This window comes from Delphinapterus leucas, chromosome 17 (assembly GCF_059928025.1).
Source record: "Delphinapterus leucas isolate spDelLeu-1000000601 "Yukka" chromosome 17, BTC_Dleu_Yukka2, whole genome shotgun sequence".
NCBI lineage: Eukaryota > Metazoa > Chordata > Mammalia > Artiodactyla > Monodontidae > Delphinapterus > Delphinapterus leucas.
Window position 1 is genome coordinate 34,948,332 of NC_143145.1, and position 16,868 is coordinate 34,965,199.

General features: G+C 44.1%; 1 protein-coding gene across 5 annotated transcripts in view; it reads left to right on the forward strand.

Moving 5' to 3' along the window:
- The window catches only part of AZIN1 (antizyme inhibitor 1), a 32,088-nt gene extending 25,164 nt beyond the window's left edge, over nucleotides 1-6,924 (forward strand). For all 5 annotated transcript variants that reach the window (XM_089898840.1, XM_022584662.2, XM_022584661.3 and 2 more), the window contains 6 exons: nucleotides 721-802; nucleotides 1,162-1,236; nucleotides 1,832-1,991; nucleotides 3,385-3,500; nucleotides 3,826-4,040; nucleotides 4,614-6,924. In XM_089898840.1, coding sequence (XP_089754966.1) covers nucleotides 721-802; nucleotides 1,162-1,236; nucleotides 1,832-1,991; nucleotides 3,385-3,500; nucleotides 3,826-4,040; nucleotides 4,614-4,725 — 760 coding nt within the window. In that variant the 3' untranslated portion in view covers nucleotides 4,726-6,924. The remainder of the gene's footprint in view (nucleotides 1-720; nucleotides 803-1,161; nucleotides 1,237-1,831; nucleotides 1,992-3,384; nucleotides 3,501-3,825; nucleotides 4,041-4,613) is intronic.
- Nucleotides 6,925-16,868: the final 9,944 nt, after the last annotated feature.

Genomic DNA, 16,868 nt, shown 5'->3' on the forward strand with positions numbered 1-16,868 from the left:
AATTTTATTGTTAACACACAGGAAAATTGATTTGGGGTATATTCTTCTATGAATTTTAACATATTTTTGTCACCACTGCCACAGTCAGGGTACAGAAAGAACCATATTTCAATTCAATTTATTTTATTTTATTTTTTGGCTGCACCATGCAGTTTGTGGGATCTTAGTTCCTCAACCAGGGATTGAACCTGGGCCGCCTGCAGTGGAAGCATGGAGTCCTAACCACTGGACCGCTAGGGAATTCCCTATTTAAATTTAAATAGTCTGAATCATTGATAAGTATCACTGTTAATGAATACTAACCAGTATCAGTACTACTCAGCTGAATTAATGCTCACTTGTATTTATTTCACAGTAGATACATTTTTATATTTTTAGATAAAATTGTGCGTTCAAATTAAAGGTTTTGTAGGGTGATGCTTGTTACTTTACCATATATACATAAAAAGCATGTCCCTATCTGATAGTCATGAAGCATAACTGATAACTTATAAAAAATTGTTTATAAAATTACAGTATTATCCTAATATTGGATAATACTTTTCTAAAAGGCTGGTATTGTAACTTGGATGATTAGAGGCTCGTGCTTCTAATGCTTTAAATATTTGGTAAGGTTAATGTGAATATTTTTTGTGTCAGTATGGTGAATGAGAAAGGACTTACAGGAAAGGCCTCTAAAACTTGCAGCAGCTTCAAATTTATTACTCTTATTTCTTTCAGATTTCATGTTTCAAGTGCTTGCAAAGAATCTCAAGTATATGTACATGCTTTATCTGATGCTCGATGTGTATTTGACATGGCTGTAAGTTTTTCCCTTAAATTATTTTGATATTTTAAGTCAGGATGTTATCTAAGATTCAGTGGTTTTCTACCCCTGAAGTACGCTCATTCATTCTTTTTTATGACATGCACATTTTAAAAAATGGGTGTGAAGGGATTAAATAGTAATTTACTTGCATATGTCTAAAGATAATACAGAAACATCAGGAAGACAATATATATAACATTGAATGAATCTGCTTCTGTTAGTAGAAAGCAAGAAATTTACTGTACTAAAGGTCAGAACAGAGATTATTTACCTCCTTTTTTTTTTTGAAATGTCCCTATATGCATTACAATTTGGAAAAGCATTTAAAGATTTTCCCCCCTCCACATCTCTAGGGAGAATTTGGCTTCACAATGAACATGTTAGACATTGGTGGAGGCTTCACAGGAACCGAATTTCAATTGGAAGAGGTAAACCTTGTTCAGTGGGTGGACATACTGGAATAATCTCTCATTCTTTACTACTTACCTGGTAGATTTGTAGACGAGAGTTTTTACAGCAACTAAAGGTGTAACATTGTTTAAAATTTTATTCTAAGAAAATGAATAGGCAATGAGAAGATACCTTAACTTTGAAAAGTTTAAACTCTATAGCATAATTTTATCACAGAAAGTTTCTATTTTCAGTACTTGATGGCACAAATGAATTCATAACTTGGAGAGCTTGAGCTATTTTATCCAGATACACACCACTCCTCACCTTCCTAATATATAGAAACTGATTTGAAATTTTGTTCCTTCATTGATAGTGATTGAATATAGAGACATGACTTTAAACAATCACCAGTAGCCATTTGCCATTGGAGTTAAGAAAATTTTTTTTTATGCCATTATGATAGTTAGAAAATAAACTTTGATGACTTGAAAGCCTGCTTTATCACAAAGCTTCATGGTCTATAATTCAAATACTTAATTTTCCTAGAAAATTTAATAGCTATCAGTCTCTTAATATTGTGAATTATCTAATCCAATATTAAAACCATAATGTGGGGTTTTAAATCCATAGGTTAATCATGTTATCAGCCCTTTGTTGGATGTCTACTTTCCTGAAGGATCCGGCATTAAGATAATTTCTGAACCCGGAAGCTACTATGTGTCTTCTGCATTTACACTTGCAGTTAATATCATTGCAAAGAAAGTTGTTGAAAATAAGTTTTCCTCTGGAGGTAAGTTAAAAAGTTTATAGTTTTGTTTCTGTTGGTAGGTAATTCCAGTTAGTTTGAAGATGAGTTTATCAGATACTACTCAGGTATAAATTTACTGTAGGACATTTCATGGATTATAAAGTTGTGGGTGGTCTTCATCCATCAGTAGGCAGCAGCTAGGGAGCTTTTTAAAATGCCCTAGCCAAGGTCCCATTCCATAATAAGACTTTCTGAATCCAACTCTTCTTGATACTGATGTTGAGATAGGCTTATTTTAGATAAACTTACCCACGTGATTGATTCCCCTTAAGAACCAGTACAGTCTTAAATGTATGATTTGACAAGTTAATGAAGTCTTACACTGTCATCTCTATCAAGCTACAAATAATTTTCGTATCTTAAAGTTTTTTCTCAGTTTTGTTCCTTTGCCAGATAATCACTCTGATTATTTTTCCACCATAGATTAGTTTGGGCTGCTCTTGAACTTCATATAAATGAGGTCATATAACATATATTCTTCTGTTTAAGACAGCTCAGTATAATGTCTGAACCATTTTGTTTTACATTTATTGCCAGTTAATATTCCATTTTCTGAATGAATATACATTGTATATTCATTGTATCCATTCTCTTGCTGATGATTATTTGATTGTTCCCAGTTTTTGGCTATTAAGAATAAAACTAGGGCTTCCCTGGTGGCGCAGTGGTTGAGAGTCCGCCTGCCGATGCAGGGGACACGGGTTCGTGCCCTGGTCCGGGAAGATCCCACGTGCCGCGGAGCGGCTGGGCCCGTGAGCCATGGCCGCTGAGCCTGCGCATCCGGAGCCTGTGCTCCGCAACGGGAGAGGCCACAACAGTGAGAGGCCCGCGTACCACACACACAAAAAAAGAATAAAACTATTACTACATTCTTGTACTACTGGAATTGTGGACATTTTTCATTTCTCTTAGGTAAATGATTAAGAATAGAATTGCTGGGTCACAGAGTAGGTGTCTGCAAAGTTTTCAGAATGGTGTTACTATTTTGCCCCTCCAATGACAATGTATATATGCAAGTTCCGGTTGCTCCTCACCTTTACTGACTTTTTGTTGGGGGGGTGTCAGTGTTTTAAATTTTATCCATTCAGTAGGTGTATGGTGGTGGTATTTCAGTGTGTAGTTTTAATTTGCATTTACCTGGTGACAAATGATGTAGAGCACTTTTTTCATGTCTTCATTGGTTATCCTCCTTTGTGAAGTGTGTTCAGTATTTTAGGCTAACAGTTTTAAGGTATGTCAGTATATATATATCGGTGTTTATGTTTTGAGGAATGTGAAACCTACGAGTCAGTTCTGTAAATACTAATTCAGACTTTAATACACCTTTTAGATGTTTTACTCTAAACTCATCTTTACTTTTCCTGTTTCATTTCAGTAGGAAAAACCGGAAGTGATGAACCAACCTTCATGTATTATATGAACGATGGTGTTTATGGTTCTTTTGCAAGTAAACTGTCTGAGGACTTAAATACCATTCCAGAGGTTCACAAGGCAAGTTTTATTACATATAATATAAAAACTGCTTATATGGCAGTTTATGAACGAGCTGTTATTTTTAAGATACATCCCAATTTTTGGAGAAATATTTTAGGATGGGGGAAGGTTGCCCCTTTTTTGAGGATTTGCATATCTCTGGCTGAGTTCCTTTAGTTGCTTCCTTAGATAGAGTTAAGGAGCATCACTGCCGCTGTTTCTAGGCCTTTCTTCCAGGGGCACATTTGATCTGAGATAGTGAAAAAATGCTCTTATCCACCTTCAAATTCAGTGCCTGCCTGAGTAAAAACCTAACAAAACAACAACCTTTTTTTTCCTACAGAAATACAAGGAAGATGAGCCTCTGTTTACAAGCAGCCTTTGGGGTCCATCCTGTGATGAGCTTGATCAAATTGTGGAAAACTGTCTTCTTCCTGAGCTGAATGTGGGAGATTGGCTTATCTTTGATAACATGGGAGCAGATTCTTTCCATGAACCATCTGCTTTTAATGATTTTCAGAGGCCAGCTATTTATTATATGATGTCATACAGTGATTGGTAAGATGTTGTTTTTGTTTTAAAGCAGATTGGGTATTTGAGGTGAAAGAACATTTGCTAATTTTAATTCTGTAATGAACGCACAACTTAAAAGTAATAGCAAAATGATCTTTTAAGAGTAATTGGGGGACTTGCCTGGTGACGCAGTGGTTAAGAGTCCGCCTGCCAATGCAGGGGACACGGGTTTGAGCCCTGGTCCAGGAAGATCCCACATGCTGCGGAGCAACTAAGCCCGTGCACCACAACTACTGAGCCCGTGAGCCACAACTGCTGAGCCCATGTGCCACAACTACTGAAGCCCGCACGCCTAAAGCCTGAGCTCCGCAACAAGAGAAACCACTGCAATGAGAAGCCTGCGCACCGCAATGAAGAGTAGCCCCTGCTTGATGTAATTAGAGAAAGCCCGCGTGCGGCAATGAAGACCCAACACAACCAAATAAATAAATGAAAATAATAAAAAAAAAAAAGAGTAATTGGAAGACCACTTATTCTACAGTCCTATTTCATTGTCCATTTGTTATGTGGTTGTGTGCTCTTTATCCTTAAATTCAAATTTTCTTTTTTCTTATGTAGGTATGAGATGCAAGATGCTGGAATTACTTCAGACACAATGATGAAGAACTTCTTCTTTGTGCCTTCTTGCATTCAGTTGAGCCAGGAAGACAACTTTTCCACTGAAGCTTAAGCAGGCATTAACGCTTTTTTAGATATGAAGTTGCAGGTTAAGCTTGTCTGGTCTACATTCCAGTGTGGAAAAAATTTGAACAATCTTATTCTGTTAATTCTCTTGGAAACAAAAAGTACTGGTAATAGCTGTTTGGGACCAGACAAAATTAGCTCTCACCTATAATTCACTGGGAGTAATTGGGAGATTAAGATAATGTATCCACATTTAAACTTACCAGTTTGCCCCACCCCTTAAGCGTTTAAAATAAAATATGCAACAAAATGGATGACTTAGTGGAGATGGAAGCCCATTAATTGGGTTCCCCATTAAACCGTTTACATACAAGTACACAGTTTTTATACTAAGGATTTGTGTTTAAAAAGTCTTGTAAAGTTAATGTCTTTCACCCAGATATATCAAATGTCAGTGGAAGACCAGTGTGATTTCATTAGATACGTTTAGTGTATTTAGAATGTGTAAATTTGTGCTTTGAACTGTAGTTTAATAAATGTACAATTGCATCATAGTATTTGTTGTATTTGACCTAATGTAACCCTTGTATGATTGCAATAAAATTTTGTGTAGATTTTACTGTTTTTTCAGGCTAAAACTTTGGGAAAGGGGCTAGCTAGCAAAAGTAGTTTCGAAATAGATGTGTATATGGACTGTTTAGAAGGTTATTTTCCTTTATAGCCCATTTAAGTTTAGTTTGGCTCAGTACATTTTTCAGTTATTTAATTAGTAATTTAAGTAAAATGTTTGGTAAATCATTGTGAAGTTGAGATTCATTATGGAGAGTTGATGTGCAGTAAGCATGATGTTTAACAGTTTTAACACCAAAAATGTTAATCCTTCATAAACCAATTGTAATAATTAATAGGTGTTTCTGTACAGATAGAATGCATAGAGTACCTTAGTAAATCTTTGAATCACAAATCTTTTGGCTGAAATGGAAGATTCTCTTAAGTACCTTGAAAAAACTTTGGGGGAGGGAAATAAAATTGCAGAAAACTGCAGCGCACTAAATCTTAAAGAAGGGCTACATCTATATCCAGAAACCTGATGCTCCTTTGCACGGAATATTATTTAAATTGAAAATTGTGAGGTGGGGTGGGGAGAAGCACACCTATTTTCAGTTTCTCAATTGCAGTGATTTCAGACTTAGGGTTTGTTTTGTTTTAGCTGTTCACTTAGCTTCTTGTTATTTCCCATTTGTTCAGCTTAGTGTAGTTTTAATTCTTTTCATACTAAAATTTTATGGTGATTGGGGGAAGTGAGTTAGAGTCACTAACATGACAGTTGTTGCCAGGAATTTGCATTGTTCACTGCTAGTATATTAGTTATCCTAGATCTCAGAATCACAATAGTAATAAGCAACAGGGGTCATTTTTTCCTAACTTACTCTATGTTCAGATGTGGAATTTCTGTCTACCAAGAGGAAATGTGACTTCACTTTGGTGCCAATGGACAGAAAATTCTACCTGTGCTACATAGGAGAAGTTTGGAATGCACTTAATAGCTGGTTTTTACACCTTGATTTCAAGGTGGAAGGAAATTGATCATGAATCTCTAATAAATTTCAATCTCTTAAACCAGTAGGTGCTTAATATTTTTGATTTGATTAATTCCCATTTGAATTTTGTGGGTCCTATTAATTAAAAAAAAGACCCCAATCTGTTGTCATCTAAATTACCCTTGGGCTTTTCCAAGATGTAATGTGGGGTTTTATGCAAAATTCCAAGCTACCATGCAACTTTTTTTAACTGTAATGAGGAGGAATTGTTCCTAACCTTCTTTACTTGTGCTTTTTGGTCCAGAAATGCCAAATCTTTTAAGAGATGGTACAACTTTGAGTCATTGGCCTGACTATACAACTTTGAGTTTCATGGCATGTCGATTTTGCCATATTTATAGGAGAGCTATTCTGTGTATAAACAGCTCAGAGTTGCAAGTAAGACATGAATGATACGGTAACTTTAAGAAATATCTGTGTTGTATTTGAAGACTGTTTGCCATAAATCTGAAGTTTGAACTTATGTATTTCAATTTGGTTTGCTTAAAATAATGTTAACAATTTTTTTAAACTATTGTAATCTCAGTTCAGAATTTAACTGAAACTATAAAACCCAAATGATTTCTATATAGTAAATTGAACTGTAAAGGTAACTTGTGTGTGATTCTGAATACACAGATAAAATGTTTTTATTCCTCCTTACATTTTAGTTTTGCTTTGCTTTGGCCTCTGTTGTGAAAGAGTTGTAATTTTACATATCAGCTTTGTGTGTTAACTTGTAAGCATTCTTTCAGAATCTTGCTTTATCACATAGTAACAAATTGAATCTGGTAAAATGATTCTGGATATTATATACAGAATACTGAAGGCTTTGATAAAGTCCAATATATATGTGAGCCCAAAGATTTTTCTTTGGGTCACATATTCACCAGCTTCCTAACAGGTTTAAACTTACACTTAAATAGTTCTGTATAAATTAAGCTAGATATTCCTTCCAAGTAAATGTGGGCGCTGATATTGAATGCAAATTTGGGTTGAAAAAGCACACCAGTTTTTTGTTTTGTTTGTCTCTTTTTGGGGAGTTACTCTTGATTTCCTCACAGTAGTTATTAGCAACTTGAGCAGTAATGTAGTAAAGGATGCTTGCTTAATTGGCTTGAAAGTATGAAATCAGAAAAAAAAAATCTTACTCTTGCATATTCAAGTTGTGAATAAATCTTACAAATACTTTAATCCCTGCCTCATCCATCCTGAAGTAGGGATAGAAGTATGGTATAAAGTGTTTGCAGATGCAGGCTTTCAGGGGAAGAAACCTGGCCTAGGGGTAAAGAAACAAAAACTAGTTCTAGTCTAGCTTTTGCTGGAGGCTGATCTTTACCTACTTAAAGGGATAAGCTACCAGCTTTTGTGTGTTGTCTTGGAGCAGGTAAGCACCATCTTTCTTACTCCTGAATTCCATGACCTATATTGGCTTCAGTTTCAAAAGCAGTTCCATTTTAATCTTTGAAATCCTGATTCTACCATAATACCGCTTATGCCTGTCAAAACCCTTTGTAGTTGATGGATTAGGAAGAAATTTAGCACTGGGTCAATTATGGGAAAGTGCAAAGTTAACCCACAGCTGGCTAACAGACGAAGTGATCATGTATTGGCAATAGAAAAAAGGGGTTGGGGCTTCCCTGGTGGCGCAGTGGTTGAGAGTCCGCCTGCCGATGCAGGGGACACAGGTTCGTGCCCTGGTCCGGGAAGATCCCACGTGCTGCGGAGCGGCTGGGCCCGTGAGCCATGGCCGCTGAGCCTGCGTATCCGGAGCCTGTGCTCCGCAACGGGAGAGGCCACAACAGTGAGAGGCCCGCGTACCGCAAAAAAAAAGGGGTTGCATGAGAGTGCAAGAGAAGAAAGATCCTTTGGTAAACCAGCAGGGTCTTACTGTGATTAGATTCAGCCCCAGATTCCAGTTAGAGTTTTTCCTAAATGACGGTGCCAGACTTTATCCTGTTCGCCTGTGCTTACAATTCTGTCACCACTCTTTTTTTTTTCTGTCACCACCACTCAACTTGAGTGGCCCCTTTTTATTGTCAACACTTTAACCTCTCTCTTCCCGCAACTCAGCCCCCAGACGGCCATCACCCACTTTGCTGTAGCTCACCTCTCCCGGCTTCCGCCTGCTGACAGACCACCCACACCACGTGACCCCGAAGATCAGCAGCCCCAAACTACCCCAACGCCACGGCAGGGCCAGAGTCAGGCTAGAGACCTCGTTCTAGAGCCTTGCCTCCTCTCTCTGACCTGGACTATTTCAATGGTTTCTAACTAGTCTTTCAGCTACTAGGGTCTCCCCTCGAGCCACCATCCTTATGGCTGCAGAGTGAGCTCCTGAAAGGGGTCTGATGAAATCACTAATGTGCTTTGAAGTCTCCCTCTGCAGTCCTGTCTGGGATCTGTGCTTTCTGGGCCCTGGTCGGCCTTCAAACTGAAGGTGCAGGGACTTCCTTGGTGGCGCAGTGGTTAAGACTTTGTGCTCCCAAAGCAGGGGGCTGGGGTTCGATCCCTGGTCAGGGAACTAGATCCCACACACATGCCGCAATTAAGAGCCCGCATACCACAACTAAGGAGCCCACATGCTGCAACTAAGACCTAGCACAACCCAAATAAATATTTTTTTAAAAATCCCCAAAGGTGCCATCTTGCTACTCATCCAGTGAGATCCCGCAGCACCTCTCAGACAGCGTGGCTTCTTCACAGCAATGCCCGAGGGTGAGTTCAACCTTAATTCATTCATTCATTCCTTTGCTTGTTCATTTATTCTCCAACAATATCTTTTGATATTTCCAGGCCAGGGACTATTCTAACACTGGGACAGCAGTAAACAAAATACCCCTAAATCCCGGCCCACGTGGCACTTCCATCTCAGGAGGCCTCTTAGAGGCTTTCAGCTCACTTCTGGATTCTGAGGGATGGACCTGACCCCACTTTATCTTTCGGCCTGCTACAGTAAGTGGTCTGACCCTTCAGGGTCCCCCGCATCCCTCATCAGGATGCTGGGCTGGACAAGAGTCCGCAACTGTGTAATATCCACACAACCTCAATTACACACCAACAACTGCAGGTGGTTCTGTGCCACACAGCTCAGCTTGTGAGTTCCTCTTTCAGTCTGCGACCCTGAAACAAAGCTTTTCCCCATTCTGGCCTCGGCTGCTGCCTGACTCAGAGTTCATGAAGCAGCAGTAGAGCCTAGTGGTTAAGAACGTGGACTTGGGGCATTGTAACTCCATTTCTACCACTTACTGGCTGTGTGACCTTGGACAAGTTATTTAACTTCTCTGATCCTCAGTTACCTCTTCCATGTATTGATGTATAACAAATTGCCCCCAAAATTTGAGCTTCATTTCTTCATCTATAAAAAATAGGATTGTAAGAATTCAATGAGTTTTTACATTTAAAGTGCTTAGAAAAGTGCTCAGCATGTAGTAAAATTTCAGTATGTGTTTGCCATTATATCTGCTGGGTTCCTGCTCATTGAATCTCCCTGGGGCTTAGAACCCTCTTGCTCCTGATGACTCCTGAATAAGATGCTTTGGTAATGGAGACTGTGTGGAATTACTGGTGACTCTATCTTCTTCCAACAATTCTTTGAAATATCCTTCATATAAGATAGAAACTAGAGGGGACTTCCCTGGTAGTCCAGTGGTTAAGAATCCACCTTGTAATGCAGGGGGCACAGATTCGATCCCTGGTGGGGGAACTAAGATCCCACATGCTGACGAGCAACTAAGCCCACAACTACTGAGCCTGTGTGTTCTAGAGCCCGTGCACCACAAGGAAAGATCCCATGTGCTGCAACTAAGATCCAATGCAGCCAAAAAAAAAAAAAAAAAACTAGATAAGAATATGGCAGTTGGGCTTCCCTGGTGGCGCAGTGGTTGAGAGTCCGCCTGCCGATGCAGGGGACGCGGGTTCGTGCCCCGGTCTGGGAAGATCCCACATGTCGCGGAGCGGTTGGGCCCGTGAGCCATGGCCGCTGAGCCTGCGCGTCCGGAGCCTGTGCTCAGCAACGGGAGAGGCCACAACAGTGAGAGGCCCGCTTACCGCAAAATTTAAAAAAAATATATATATATATGGCAGTAAAGTGGAAAACAACTTTAAATATTAGATAAAACTGAGGCAAGGTTAGTCCAAAAGTGACCATCACAAGGTGCTGCTAAAGTCTGACCACGCTTTGTCTCTGAGGTTCCTAGCAGCCAGAGTTAAAAGGGAAACACTTTAAATTCAAATTTTAAAAATGTTAACAAAATTCAAAGCATCCATAGGATATGAGTGAAGCTTTCTTTCCACAGTGCAGAGCACAGTGCCAGGGGCAATTAAGCTCAAAATGCTCTTTCTAGCAAGGGCCCAGATGCAGATGGCTGGCCTTCCCTGTTGGTGGAAACAGAAGACATCGCTGCCACTCAAGGGCTCAGGGATTGGGCGGCAATGGCTGATCTTCCCACTAGATGGCGCTCGTGGATTATCTTTGTTCATAGTGCCTCCTCGAAGTTGCAGCAAGCAATTTCGGTTTTCTTAGTTGATTTCACGTAGTATTAAATTCTTATGTTCTAGCATGTTTCTGAACGTCACACAAGCCTCCGCCTCTCTGTCCCAATCCATTGTTACAGTGGGTTTCGAGGTGGGTCGGAGCCAGGAGGAAGAGGGGATTCTGCCTCACCTTCCTTCCCCTCCTCCATTCACCCACCCCCATTAGCAACAGCTTTTGCCACTGCAAATCCCAGAGTACAGGTTTGCAGTGACCATGACAACTGCTGGAGCTGAGCCCACTGACAAGTTACCGTGACAACTCTGAGCCCAAGGGGGACCCTTGTTCCTGGGTGTGAGACAATATAACCAAAGGCTAGAAGACCTGGGCACTCAAGGAATGTGGTGGTTAAACTTTGTGGCTTTTTCCAGGTGCATTTTGAATTCCAAGTTGGGATGTCAGGTCCACCAATGACATACCTATGGCCACACAAAACCAAGTTTACATAGCTTGATGCATCCAAGGAACCCAAACACCAGGCAAACCTTTGGACCCCTCTCAGTCTGAAGGTCAGGTTGGGCTTTTTGTAGGATCAAGTGGTTGAGGCCAGCTCGAAAAGCAGGGAATGATTAGGGCTGGTGGGTTGGGAGAAAAAGGACTCTTGCTGATTGGATCTGTGGGGAATGTTTTCTATGTGACTATGGCTTTGCTAGATCCATGAATCAGTTTTTGTGATTTAGAAGTTAAGATTTTGAAGGCAGTCAGTCAACTGGTTTCTCAGTCTGCCATCTTCCAGTAGCTCTTGAGGTCATGGCTGTATCTTTTTCATATCCCCAAAGCCCGGCACATAACAGATGCTCTTTGTTGGGTGGGTGAATGAACTCACAAACACCGCCTCCTTTCCGGGGTTGTCCCAAGATGGGTGAGCAGACAAGATAGCGGATTCATGGAATACATATTCAAGAAGTACTGACTTTATGCCAGGCACTGGGAACACCATGATGGGCAAACCAGACAGGACCATGTCCTGAGGGAATCAACAAATACATGCAAGACTACAAAAGGGTCTCAGCTCTGAAGGAACAGCACTGGTGCTGAAGAGCAGATGATGGGGCACTTGGCTTGGTCGGGAAGATTTCCTGGTGACATGATAGCTGCACTGAGATGTGAATGAAGAGTGGTCAAGTAGGTGAAGAGATGGAGGGAGAATGTTCCAGGCAAGGAGTACGGCCAGTGCAAAGGCCAGGAGATGGAAATTCAAGGGCCTGGGGAAGAAGGTCAGTGCTCCTGGAGGATGGAGACTCATAGCACAAGCATTGTGTAGGATGCCCCAGCCCAGGCAGGGCTCTACCGGCCTTTTGATGGATTTCTATTTTTATCCTAAGAAAGATGGGGGTGGCGTTACTCTTTTTTATAGCTCAAGGTGGGCTGTGTTTCAGAGCTGTCAAACGATTCTGCAGAAATCCTAGGTGAAGCCATAAACATTGAAGCCTCTCCTGGTGGTCCTGCAGTGTATGTGAAGTAATTGAGCTTGTGTTTGAAGGGGTTTGTCTGGCTTCATTGTGGAGAAAGGACCTGAGGAGGGCAAGAATTGGGCGTGGCAGCCTGGTTAGGCTCTAGCATTGGAACCAGATGGTGGTGGTGCAGTGAAGGGCTGCTTCAGAGGTAAATGGGCAAGACGTGGTGAGTTGGATATAAGGATGGAGGAGACGGAGGGGGAGGATGCCTCTGAGTTTCTAGCTTGTGTAACTGGATAATGGGCTCGGTCACTGACACGTTGGTCACAAGAGAAGAGGACCAGGTTTTGAGGGGAGGCTCGTGAGTGTGGTCTTGGACATGTTTGCATTTGAGGTGACTTTGGGGTGGGGATATCAGTGGGAGGCTGGGTACTCAGTTTGGAGTTCAGAGAGAGGCCCAGCCCAGAGGCTGCGTATGGTTCTGTGCATGTGGTAACAGCACAACCAAAGAATGTCAGCCGAATGACATGCCCTTTTGGAGAAGTTACTGTTGTGCCCCTTTGGTCATAGGTGGGTGCGGGTGTTTTGGGGGACTTTGGCTCTCTTCCAAAATCCCCAGGTGGGGTCCACTGGGACAAGCGTAGCCCTAGAAGTGAATCCAGGAAGAAACAAAGGCAACCACACAAGTGGTGACGTCCATTGGTTTGAAGGTGGCAGCCTGGAGTAGAGAAGGAGGTGTGGCCACATCCAAAAGTCTAATCCAACCATATCCTACCCTTTCACATGGCGCCCCACATTCACTCACATCTCATCAGCTGGCACCTCAATTACCTGTGATTACCGAGCACAGACTGAGGCAAATGGGAAAACAAGCGCACACAGCAGAGACTCAACGTCTTCAGACCCTTGTACCTGAGGTTAGTGCAGTCTCTTCAAATTCAAAATGTTCTGGAAACTCAAAAGTTTTTTGTTTAGTTCGGTGCAAACTCATTTGGCCTCAAAACCTGCCTGAAGGGACATGAAGCTGTTTATAGTGTTTATTTATCCTAGTTGGTGCGAATAGTCACACATTTTGCTGCAGGAATGTGGTGTGTTTGATTACAGGGTGTTGTGCTGTTCCAGAGCCCGCAGCTGGTGGTGATGGCATGTGGGGGGTGGTCACCTTATACAGATACTGTGAATAATTCTAAATTCCAAACACATTCCTTCAAATTCTAGAAGGGGGCTAGTGGACCATTTTATCATCAATCTTTTACTACTCAGGGGAGCATACAAGAAAATTTAAACATGCTAAAAATGATGATCTTGAAAGTGTGAAAAGCATGATCCCATGTTGGTAGAAACAATTGGTTTTTGAGCACTCAGAACACTGCTAAACAGTGTTCTAGACACTGAGGATGGTGCAGTGAACAAAACAAGGCCTATGAGTTCACAAAGCTGACAAAATTGTACTTTTAAAATTCTATAAAAGATGCACACACAGATTTGCAGATATGAAGTACTGAAGGGCAGACAGTAAAATTCTAAAACAGGCATTATGAGTAATTTGTTTTCTTTTTTTCTTCTCCACATTTCCAAATTTTCCTCTAATGCTCAGCACTCGTTTTGGAATTATTTTTTTTTTTCAGTACGCGGGCTTCTCACTGCTGTGGCCTCTCCCGTTGCAGAGCACAGGCTCCGGACGCTCAGGCTCAGCGGCCATGGCTCACGGGCCCAGCTGCTCCGCGGCATGTGGGATCCTCCCGGACCGGGGCACGAACCTGTGTCCCCTGCATCGGCAGGCGGACTCTCAACCATCGCGCCACCAGGGAAGCCCTATTATTATTATTTTTAAAAGAGAATGGAGATCTTTAATTAACTAGGAATTTCTACGAACCTACAGCAGGACCGGAGCCCTCCTCTGCCTCTGCAGTCGGGTAGTCGCTGTAGATGCGAGGGGAGTCTCCGTGCACTTCTGAGGCCGCACCAGCAGAGGGCGACGCGCTCACGGGGCTTGGGGCGGGGCCGCGGCCGCGCTTTTCTCCCCAGCAACACCCGTCCGCGCACCGCTCCGGAGGCGCGGCCTCCCGGCTTTCCCCGCCGGGCCTCCCCACCCGCCCCGCCCCCCGCCCGCCGAGCACCCAGCCGGGGCGGCGGCCGCGCTGCTCGGACCTAGCCAGCGCCTCGCCCCTAGGTCCGGGCCGACCCTGGCGCGGTGGGCGGTACCCGGCTCCTCGCAGACCCGCCCGCGCAGCGCGGGAGGGAGGAGGGGGTGCAGCGCGCGGCCCCGCCCGCCCCGGCCGTCTGCCCCCACTCCGCACCCGGCGCCGCCCTCCCTCTCCCTGCCTCCGCCCTTCCGCGGGGTTGGCCAGGCCGTGGCTGACTCGTACTTTGGAGCCGGATGGGGAGACGTGACTGCCGAGATACGGGCTGCGCCGGGAACAGGCGCGGGGGGAGGGGCGGAGGCCGAGTTTCTGGGCACCTGGCGGCCGGGGCGGATGGGGAGGGCAGAGGCTGCCCCCTCCCCCCGCTCCGGGTTCCCAGGGGAGCGGGAAGGGAAATGCGCTCCTCCCTGGCGCTCGGGGGCCCCCACCCTGGGCCTCGGCGTGTGCGCGTCGCGCCGGTTCCGTTCTTTCTGCTCTTCTGCTCCGCCGCGCCCCGGGCCGCCCTGCAGCGGGGAGAGTCTGGCCTGGGAGGGCGGCCAGGTTAGCAGTCGTGTCCGCCGTAGGTGGTCAGTCCTCTCTCAGGTACGAGGGAAGGAATTTATGCAGTCAGATCCAACCAACATTGAATCCCAGCCTCGGTCCAGCTTAGTTTCCTAATCTGTGAAATGGGAAAAGGAATACCTAACCTCCCAGTAGGCCCGCAGGTTTCACACCAGGAACCTTGTGACGCCACGAGATGTGCCGGGGAGAATTCTAAGGGAGGGAAGAATTATCCATTCCTAAATCCAAGAAAGGGCCATCTCGTGGCGTCTCTACTGCATTTCCCAAGGCCTTCGACAATCTCTTGTTCGCCCTCATTTTGCCCAGGAAAGACCTTCCAATACACACTAGTTACCCTTCATAGAGTTTCCTCCTCCGTAATGGAGATTCAAAGGGAGAGGAGTGCACAAGCAATTCAGTGACACACTTTCTCTTTGGGTTAAATGCGTCAGCCCTAGGATTAAGTTTGGCTTTTCTAGGGCTCTGATTGCAAACAAGGCTTGAGATGAAAAACTCAAAATCCCAAGATCTTAGAGTCAAAAAGCGGGGTGGGGGTAGGTCTTGCCCCACTATGCTTAACTGCTGGTCTTTCACATTTCAGTCACTGCTCTGCCACTTGCTGGTTGTGCCTGCTTCACCAAGGTACTGAATGTCACTGTCTCAGTTTTCTCAGCTGTCAAATGGGAACACAACACTGCTTGGTGGTGACAGGCTCAGGTATCCAGGATGGATCTCTGACTTTCACAAACTCTCATGAGTCCTTTAGGCAGCATTGCCATTTGTCAGGAAATTCTTCCTAGTTGTAGATCCTCCCCAGGTTCAAGACCATATTTCTGCTTCTCAGTCCTGGGAGAGGACTGTTGGTTCCCCCCTTGTTAATGTCATTTCCCTTGCAGCAGACAGGCCACTGCCAAGCTCCTCAGCCTGACCTTCCTTTACCCCTGGCTTCAGATATGGTTTCGGGGTCCTCCCCAAATCCGGTAGATTGGGGAGGTGCGGGTGGACAAATGCTGAGAGAGCTGAGAGGCCCAGACATGGACATTTTTCCTAAATTTGTGAGTTACTAGCAAAACAGGAAGAAAAGAATGCTTACTGAAAATTACCTCCACGCTGGGGTGATTTATCTCAGGGCCCTCACAAGAAGCTTTGAGGCAGGAAGCATCACCTCCTTTTTGCCCATAAGAAAGCAGAGGACTTGTTGCCCAGGTCCCCAGTCTGTCCTTAGCTGGGTCCTCCTCCACCTCTGAGGACAGAGTGTTACAGGTGGTGCCACCTCCACCTAGGGCCCCTTCCAAGTATGCCTTGTCGACAGGAAATGGCTGCAGTTCCTACTGATGCCTGGTTCTCCTGCCAGTGAGGTTCATGGTCGTTATCACTGGCTTGAAAGGCCAGTTGGCTCTTGGGAAACAAACAGAAGCCTCACCCTCCCTTCCTGTTGGAAACTTTGGCCTCAGCTGCAGAGTGGATGCCTGGGAAACACGTTTCAACTCCAGCCTTGGGGAGCCCAACTGCTCCTGGAGATCTGCCAAGGCTGCTCTTGGGGGAGGTGGGGGGTTGTTGGAGTTGGGAAGTCTGAAGGCCAGGGGGCCCCCGCTCTGGGAGTGTGGGCCTCATCTGGACACTCTTGACGGTGACCATCTGCATCAGTGCTTCTCATTCCTGGCTGCCCAGTGAAAGAATGCTGACGCCTGGGCTCCACCCCAGACCAGTGAAATTACCTTCCTGGGAGGGGGCCCATGTGTCAACATTTGTGATTTCTAAAGCACCCCCAGGTAATTCCAGAGTGCTGTCGCGGTTGAGAAACACTGAGGGAGATCAGTACAAACAGACAGTGGTCAAAGGACAGAATGGGAAAGCATTTGATATCTGAACAAAGGAGGATCTGCGTTAGAGATCAACTAATAAAAGCTGTCCGAGGCAGGAAGGCTCCTTCGGCTGTGGCTGAGCAGGACTGTGGAACACTTGGAAAGAGTCCACCCGTCTGGGAACTGGCA